Source organism: Passer montanus, unplaced genomic scaffold, assembly GCF_014805655.1.
Source record: "Passer montanus isolate IOZ18808 unplaced genomic scaffold, ASM1480565v1 scaffold5, whole genome shotgun sequence".
Taxonomy (NCBI): Eukaryota; Metazoa; Chordata; class Aves; order Passeriformes; family Passeridae; genus Passer; species Passer montanus.
Genome location: NW_024369929.1, coordinates 15,745,605 through 15,754,978, shown reverse-complemented (window position 1 = coordinate 15,754,978; position 9,374 = coordinate 15,745,605). Strand labels below are relative to the sequence as shown.

The following is a 9,374-nucleotide window of genomic DNA, read 5'->3' as shown; positions in this document are numbered from 1 at the left end:
CGAGTGGGTTCTGAAGAGAGGGCTCCTGCGAAGGGAGAAACGCGAAGGAACTCTGGTGAGCGAGACACATGAGGGGAAACCTGTGAGGCTCGACCCGTGAGCGGGTTTTGAGACCTGCTCCGTGACGGGAGCTCTGTGACAGGAGTGCCGTGCGGGGGCTCCGGTGAAGGCAGACCCACGAGGCTCCGTGCACACTCCCCGCGGGTCCCGGGCGCGGAGCGGGCCCTCACGGAGCCGCCCCCGCCCCTCAGCCCGGCCAGCGCTGCCGGCGCCCCGGCGAATGCGCAAGAGCGCCGCCCCCCGCCCGCCCGGCGCGGCGGCGTGTTCGCGCCGAGGGCAGCACCGCTGAGAGCCGCTTTTCCCCTTTTTTCCCTTTCCTTTTCCCCCCCCTCTCCCGCCCGCCCCACAGCTGGGGGTGGTTCTCGCCTGGCCGCCCTCCCTCCTCCCCTCCCTCCCTCTCTGCCGGCGGGCTGCTCCCTCCCCGTGGGGCGCAGGGAGGCGAGCCCGCCCGCCCGGGATGCCATGGCTCCGCCGGGCTCCGCGCTGCCCGCCTGCCTGCTGGGGCTGCTGCTGCTTGTCTGCCGCGGAGGTAAGAGCCGGGCTGGGCTGGGGGAGCAGGAGGGGGCGCGGACATGGACCTGCGGCCGCCGCGCCCGGCACCGGCGTCGCTCCCCGCGGCCGCTCCGTCCGTCCGTCCGTCCGTCCGTGCTTCCTGCACTTTGCGTCCCCTCATCACCCCCGATGTGGCCAGGGCATTGCTCATCCCCTTGTCCCTCGCCATCCCCGCCGCCGGTCCCTTTTCCCCTCGCCCGTCCGCGGTCACTCGCAGCCCCGCGCTCTGCCCTCCCCCGTGGCTCGGGGCCGAGCAGCTCCGCGTGTCCCTGCCGGTGCGGCGTGGGGTACCCGCGGCTCAGCATCCCTCCGCGTTCCTCCGGGAGGGCGAGCAGGGGTCGTGGCTTGGGGCTGCGGCGTCCCGCACCAGCCCATCCAGCGCCTTCATCCCCAGCCCATCCCGAAGTGCTCGCCAGGAGCTGTGCTTCCAGCTGGAAACCTCTTGTGCGTGGGGTTCTAGGGAGGGACGGTGGTGTTTGTGGAGCCCCCACTGCTGGCGCTGGGCAGGGCTGTGGTGGCTGCCGGGGCGGTGGCGTGGCTGGCCATCCCCCCGTGCCCGGATCGTGAGAGCCGCCGGGATCGTCCCCGCGGTGCGAGCGGGAGGCAGCGCCCGGCGGACGCGTCGCGTTCGTCAGCAAAGGCTGTGAGAGCGAGAGAAGAGATGCTGGCAGACAAGTTGCGGGGATGAGGGCGAGCAACTTCAGACCTGCAAATATATTGTGCTCTCCTGTAACGCCAGCTCTGTCCGCATTGGTAGCACAGTCCACCTGGCCGGACTACAAAACATCAAAAGAGAGCTTTCCCTGGACCTACTGTGCACATGTCCTGCGGATAAATGCCAGTGTTTTTCTTCTGCTGGTGATGCACGGGTCTAATCTGACAAAGATGCTGTTCTGCAGCAAAATACGCGTGTGCATCCTGTTCTAGTCTCTCTTTAACGCCTTCTAGATAATGAAAAGTAGGAACTGAGCAACCTGGGCTAGTCTAAGGTGTCCCTGCCCATATCGGGGGTTTGGAACGAGATGGTCCTAAAAGTCACTTGCAATCCAAACTACTCTGTGTCTATTCTGTGAATTATTTTTAAAAAGCCCTGTAAGCAGCCCAGCATGCTCAGAGGGAGAAAAGTGTGTGTTAGATTTATCAAAGATTAGCTGCTGGGGTGTTTAGAAGGCAAAGCTGTGGGTTAGTCGTATCATAAATCTCGCCACGTGGTCCGTAGCAACCGCGCGAGGAGGAGAAGCCAGTGTAACTCGCAGAAAATAGAAGTGATCTGTGAGGTGGATGTAATGAAGCAGGTCTTGTTATTATGTTAAAATTCCTGAGTAGTACTGTGAGGATGATTTAAAAAGTTGTTGTTTGGGTTTTTTTTTTAATTTTTTTTTTTTTGATGGAGGAAAGGAAAAGAGGTGAATACTTGAAAGCAAAACTTTAGCAACTTTAATTTGTGTCCAGGTTATCGCCTGCTGCTGTCCAAATTGCCCCGTGTGTTTGTTTACGCTGCGCCTTGGCGGGTCAGCGGCTCCTGACTTCGGGGTGTGTTTTGCTGGCCCTGCTGAGGAGTGTTTGGCTACGCTTTCAAAGTTTTTTGGTTCTGACGGTTTTTCACCCCCCTTCATTGGATTTCTGTGCTCTCAGCGTGGCTAACAGCGAGGTAACGTGCGTGTGCGCGCTGTGCCGAGTTCAGTACAGTCAGTGTCAGTCATTGCCTCGCCGGGGATGCTGTGTCGGAGCAGTGCCGCGCTGTGCGGGACGCGATGCTCCACTCCCAGCCCTGTGGTTTTCAAACTCCCCAAAATGCTGCTCTGGCGACTGTGAGCCAGGCACTGGGAGCTGCTGGTCAGCATGCGGGAGTGGGCTCAGCAGCGAGACAGTATTTTCTTTTTCTTTCTTTTTTCTTTCTTTTTTTTTTTTTTTAATTTCCTGGAGCTCTTTGTTCTGGGTGGTGGACAGCTTTTGTCTGTTATTGCTGAGCCCGGCATTCAAAGGCAGGCATAGGATACGAGAGGCTCCCCGGCTCTGCTCAGTAACAGCCTTGGAATTAAACATCGTCATTTATGTTTAAGTAGGCTTAACTTCTAAATTATTGAAGCTATAAGCTTTCACTAATTTCTACTCTGTATGGCTTTGTTGTCTTTTTTCAGATGAAAAAAAAGGGATTGCTTTCTACTAAATTGGTGTAATATCCTGTCTTTTTTCTTAATATACATAGAGAGTATCAGGTATCATTTCCCCAGTAACGCTCAGAGACTCGGTATGAAATTCAAGCCCACGTTTGGGCTTCGTCTCTCTCGGGAGTTCAACAGGAGAATCTCAGGACGTGGTTTTCCCGCGTGGAGGCAGCAGGCAGCCCATGAATTGGGGCAGGCGTTGCACAGCCATATCAGCATGCACCACCTCTGGGACCTGTGCTCAGGGCAAAGCTGGCACAGGGCTGTGAGTGTGCAGCCCCCAGTGCTCATGGCACTCAGGTGCCTGCTGGGGCCATCATGGTGCCAAAAGTAAACTTTGGAAGTGTATAAAGCAAGGTGGGAGAGGGGGCAACAGGACAGGTTGCTCCCCTTCTAATCTGCCCCACCAAGGCCGTTAGAAATACTAAGCTGGTGTAATTGTGCTTCTTCTTATTACCTGTCAGTCTCTGGATCTGGCACAGAACAAGTTCCCATGCTTAGGAGCTTGAAGAGGGTTCCAGGGGAGAGGATCTGGGCAGAGAATCCCAGATCCAGGATCATTGCTTGGCTCCCCACTCCCTTCCATCTTGTTCAGTCCCAGTTTTGCCCATGTGCTGTCAGCCTGGCACAGGCCAGCATGGTTAAGCTCAGCAGCAGCACTGCCTGGCAGAGAGCTGCAAAACTGCTCTCATTTTATTTGTGCAAACGAGAAAGTCTCTCTCCCTCTTTCTGTCTGCCTGAACTTTTTATTTCTGATGTCCTTATTTCTCAAGGATCCTGTGTCACAGCGTGTGAAGTGCCAAGCAGTGACCTCATGCAATGCCAGCCCTTGCTTCACAGACCCTTAGACTCTGCTCCAAAGCCATGGGATGAGCAGATCTGCAGCAGATCTGGGACAGAAGATGCTTTTTTCTTGGTCCCTTTTCCCCACAATATTTCATGCTTTGCACTCCTGGTCTTCTGGCCCACGATATTGTCCTTTTATTTAACTAACAAAACAATGCAAGAATCTACCTCTGCAGATTAAGAATTCCCATTTAAATCAGTTGTGTATCATTAGTCAGAAACAGGAATAGTCCATTCAAAATTATTTTGAAATCACAAACTTATTTGAACTTTAGTGGAGCTTTTAGTTTTACAGAGTTTAGAAACTAATAAATTATGTAGCAGGGCTCATGAAAATCTACCCGAGTCTGCTTATCCAAAAGAATATCCAACATTTTGGTTTTGCAAGAAAATAAAAATAATTGTTTGCACATGTTCAGGAGTCATTGGCAAGCTTATAAAACTGATGGTTAAGAAGGCGAACATGTCAATAATTGCACTTTAAGAGAAGAGAGAGGCAAACAGGCGAGTGCATGAGGAAAGCACCGAGCACGCTGATCTGGCCCTGCCATTATATCAGATGTCACCGTTGTATCGCACCCTCCACTCGAGAGCAGCCCAGTCACTTAACAACCCAGACCTGCTCTGTGTTGGTAATTTAAAACCAGAGTTTCAGAGCAGAGTCAAGGATTTGCTGCCTGGTTTTTTTGTTGTTCTTGCACATGAGATTGTGTTGATGAAGCTGATGGCAAGTCAGGGGATGTAGGTCGTGCTGAATGGTTCTGCTGAGCTGTGAAGATGCTTTTGCAGAAGGGTCGTTGCTGCTGAAACCTGAGAGTACGTGAAAAGAGAGAGAAGAGCTCGTGTTTCAAGGCGCTGGTTTTGGAGCGAGCAGGGATCCATGCAGTGCTCAGCTCCTTGTGCTTTCCTCCATCCTGAATTTCAGGGTGGGACGTGATAATCAGAAGGCATGGCAGGGAGGAGAGAGAGCTGAGTTTGCTTTTTGTAATTGTATTGGTACTAATCATATCCCCTGGCTACAATTAAGAGTTTCAAAGTTTGTCATGCGCAACTTTCCTGCGGAAAGACCTTTCCTTCCTTTTCCTTGCATGGCATCCCTGCCTGCCAGAACTCAAGCTGAAATTCAAGGGCTTGGTGGCAGGGCTGTGTTGGCTGGTGGGGTTTGGCACTGGGGTGCCAAGGCGCCTGTGGCTCTTTTGGCAGCCTTGTGCCATCATGCCAGCCACCATCTCTGATCCACAGGCACTTCACTCACTGAGTGACCAGTCTGTTTCCTGCTGGCTCTGTGCAAGGGCCCAGCTGTGGGGACAGCCACCTCCTTGATGCTTTCCTGCAGCGTCAGGGAATGAACCGGCTGAGAGAGCAGCCTTGGGAGCTGAAGCCTGGCTCTGGCACAGCATTTCCCATCTTGGCTGTGCCTTTGCTCTATGTTTGTGCACGGCTGTTTCCAGCTCTGTGCTTGTGTCGCTGATGCCCTCTGTGGTGAGGCTGTGATCTGGTCAGGGCTGTGAAATACATGGGGAATGCAAATAACTGCATCCTGTGCTCAGCTTGCTGCCATGCTCTCAGGATGCCTCGCTGTGGATGGAACTGCTGTGGGTAATTAGCTCAGGAAAGGTCTTTGCCCTTTCCAGCTATACCAACAAGTTTTATCCTGCCTTCTTTAGATATGGAGGAGCCCACAAGGACTTGGGGCTTGTCCTAGAAAGGCTCTTTGTGCTGTGAATGCTTCCAGCTTCCACAGTGCTCAACAAGCAACCTCCTGGGATTTGCTGTCTGGTCTCAAACATCTGAAAATTATTTGGGGCAACTTCTTTGGCTCTTCATGCTCCTTGCCTTCCTCAGCTAAAATCAGTGTCCCCAGTGAGGGCAGTGATGCTGGGTGTTTTTGGGCTCTCCGTCAGGTGGCTGACAGGTTGTGTTATCCCTCTCTGTTAGGAGGTCAGAGACCTCCTGCAATCGTTTAATGAGTGGATGTGGTTTATGCTCCCTGATGGAAAAATCGCTTTATATAACCTCCCGTCCAAAAGGAAAGGGAATGAAAAATTCTGAGCTAGTAAACTTTACTGCCAGCAAGATGTGGGGCCTGTTACAGCCTATTCTCCTCTTCTTTAAATGTAAATTTTCTGGATGCCCTAAAGAGCCAATTTGCACTTTACTGCAGTGCAGTGCTTTTCTCCTTAGGGTCTGGGTCAGGCTCAAGGAGATTTAAGAGGGCAGCAGCTGGATTTTTAGGCTGCCAATTTCATCAGCCTGAAGCTTGTTATAATCTGTTGGAGAACATCTTTCAGGTCCATATATCTCTTCCTTCCATATCCTTCCATTTGCAGAAGGATTTGAATGAAAAACAACCCACCACTGGAAAAGCAGGAGCTATTTTTCACGTTCATGGCCCAACCTGCATCCAGGTTTTTGATCCTCATACTCACCTATGAAATCCCACTAAAATCCTCTGGTCCTGCACATCTTCTTTTGCTTTATTGGAGCAGGACTGGAGTGCTTATCCTTGGTGGTGGTTATGCTGCTGATTAAGGGTTTGTTATGCTGGGAAGAAACACAATAAATCAGAAGGGGGCAAATTTGTGCTGTTGTGAGGCAATTTGCAGGTGGATGTCATGCTGTTGGTGAGATGAGGAAGGAAGCTGGTGCTACCTTGGTCTCCCCAGCACTGCTCCCAGTGATGCTGCACCAGGAAAAGTGAGATGGACCCAACTACTCCCACAACATCTCGCCTTGCCACAAGCTCAGAGCGGGCCATTGGCAGCTTATTTCATCCCTCTGTGATTAATGTTCCCTGTCTAGAACAGGAGTAATAACACGGGCTTCATCTGTCAGGACCACGTGCTCCCAGGGCAGGGATGGCCCTGCTGGCTGCGGGTCTGGATGGGCTCCAGGAGGATGAGCCAGGATGTGACTGAGGTCCTTGGCGATGGATGTCACCGCTAATTGGAGCGGTGACATCAGTCACTGAAGCACAGGAGGGGAAGCCAAAATCATGTTTCCCAAATGGAAAAGGACAATACGGGGTATAAGCAAGTTCTTTTGAAGCCCTGAATGTGCATCACAGTGTCAAGTAAAAAATAATTAAACTTATTTTTTTTAAAATGTACTTCAAAGTGTCTTTTAAGCTTCCCATTAATTCGAAGTTCTTTCTCTCAGCGCTAAATAAATCTCTTGGTTCAAAAGCACAAGTGCTAATTGGTTTCTCTGAGTATGCCTGGCTTGCTTGATCAATAGGGGAAGTAGTTTTTGTTAAATATTTGCACATATAGTCACATATTATATTGCACAGGGAGATGGTAAATGTTGCTCAAAAGGAGACTTGTAGAATGAGGGTTCCAGTCATTTTCTTGTGGCCTTTATGTCAGAGCTAATCACGCTTCCTCCCTCCATCCCTTTGCAGAAAGCAAAGCAGTTTTCCCTCACGCGCTGCCGGCGTCGAGACGAGCGGGCTGTTCAGCTGCCTGCCTGACACCCCGGCTCCAACTGCAAACTCGAGCTGCCACGAGCAGAGTTGTACAGTTCCTGCCTGGAGCAGGGAGTGGCTGTGAGCCATGCTGCCTTGCAGTCGTTTTGGGAGGTGCCTGGGATGTTGAGTGGGATTAGAGGGGTTTGGATACACAGGCAGCTGCTGGAGAGGGATGGGACTTTCAGACTCCCTGAGTGAATGTGCATGGCCTCAGCAATTTCCTTGCTAGCTCTCAATTAATTGCACTTTTACTATTTCCATGTGCCTTTGGAGTGTCGTTTACTTCCAACTTTGCAGCATCATTTCTGTGCCTCACTGGTAACCACAGTCAGTTCTTTATGTTGATAGAATTGGGTGGGTTCCTCTCTCCCATCATTGCCTCCTTATCCTGTCTGTGCTCTCCCTCTGGCTCCTCTGAGCTGATCTCTAGAGCAAACACCAGAAACCTTCTTATCCCACCATGGAGATTCCTCTGGGAGCATCTGTCCCTTTGTCTCTCATCCTGAGCATCCTGGGAATAGAGGACTCTGTGTTCAGAGTTTGCCTTTGAGACAGATGAAAGACAGAGCTTGGCTTCTCCCAGATCCCCAGATGGGGTGATCTAGCTTCTCCCCATGCATCTGGTTAGTTGGTCACCTGGCCCTGAAACTCCAGGAAGGAGGCAGCAAGATTTCTTCAAGGTCTGATAAGCATCCCATGAGAAAAACCTGAGTTGAGTTGGAATTTGGGTGCTTCTGGACACTGCAGGGTGTTTGCAGGTAACAAACCAGTTGCACAGTGTCACACCTCAAGGCACAGTCCTGCTCTTGAGTGCAGCCCAAGGAGACCCCAGGACCAGTGTGTGTCCCCACTCCAGCAAGTGTCCTCAGACACACCAGTCCTAATTACAAACATCATCACTCCTGCAGTTCCAGCAGCCTGGAGTGAGGATGCAGACCGAATGTTTATGGAGGCAAACATGATTATCTCCAATCACAGGCCTTAATGATGGTTGTTATAATGACAGCAATTGTGGGAAGGGCATGTAATTATGTTGATTCTTCCTTTTATTGTACATATAATAATAAGCTGTTTTATCTAAGAGTACAGGGGTGCTGGGGAAAGATGGGGCATTTATTTAATTATGGATTTTTTTCTGATTGCGCATTAGGCTAAATCCTGAAATCTTCAATTTTCTGGAGTCACAAGTCCCTCTTGGCTCAGTATGAGGATGCAAGGGTCCTTATCCTACCTAACTCACCAGAGCACCCACACAGGGAACGGGGCCCCAGCATGATGTTGAGACTCTGGCCACTTTGCAGAAAAATGCAGAGCATTCATCTAATTCCTTAATTTTCACCAAAAAAAAGTAATTGATGGGTTTGTGCTGGCTGCAGTCTGACTTGCTCAGAGGACCCCAGGGCTATCTCATAAAAAAGGAGTCACAGTGAGCGATAGATCACCGAGATGGCTGGAGCTAGCCTGACATTTTAAGACTTAATGGGTTAATAAAGTGTGTGTTTTAGGTGCCTGTCACTAAGTGGGGTTTGTCCATTCCTTGCACACACTCATACCTTGCTGGCAGTACCTTTGGCCTGGCCCTGCAGTACCACTGCTGTCTTTGTCTGCTCCGTCCATCTGCCTCGGCTCAGGTTGCACTCAATGTTTATCCCCCATAATCCAATTTAAGTTGCCGTAGAAAGCAGTGGGGATTTACAGAAAGAAAGAAAAAAAATCTCACTGGGTTTGCAGAGCAGAAAAGAGAGACTTTTTTTCTTCTCTTTCTTTAGTGTAACTGCCTCTTCTCATCTCTGTTATTCTTGCTATGCATTAAGAGTCTGCCCTCCACCCTGCTTTTGAGCCTAATGTGGGGGGATCCTGTCCTTGGTGGGATCTGTATGAGGGACAGGTATTACAAAGCCTGTGCTGTGGCTGGGGTTTGCCAAGAGATATTGCTTGTGTGCATCCCAATTCTGTGAGTATCTGTGGAGTTGGTTCCCCTGAGCCTGTCAAAGAGGAAAGAAGCTGTATCACAGGTTGGGAAACCCCCACCTTGAAGGGCCAGTGCAGAAGTGAACTGTTGGAAGGCTCTCTCCATATTTGGATGAAGCTGTAGTTTTCTTACTCTGCTGGAATTTCTTCACCATTGCTCCTCTTTAAAAAAACCCACTACACCTCCATCCCTGAATTTATAGCCTTCAAATATCTATATAACTCCCATTTCTTGGTCTCTTTTTGTCTTTCATATGTCTGCATATATTTTGGCCAATCTTTAAGCAATAGTTCTATTTCTGTCATCT

General features: G+C 50.6%; 1 protein-coding gene across 1 annotated transcript in view; it reads left to right on the top strand.

Annotated features, from left to right (window-relative positions):
• The first annotated feature begins 379 nt into the window (after positions 1-379).
• IGDCC3 (immunoglobulin superfamily DCC subclass member 3) overlaps positions 380-9,374 on the top strand; it is a 100,723-nt gene continuing 91,728 nt past the window's right edge. The window contains exon 1 of the mRNA XM_039723495.1: positions 380-589. Coding sequence (XP_039579429.1) covers positions 523-589 — 67 coding nt within the window. The 5' untranslated portion in view covers positions 380-522. The remainder of the gene's footprint in view (positions 590-9,374) is intronic.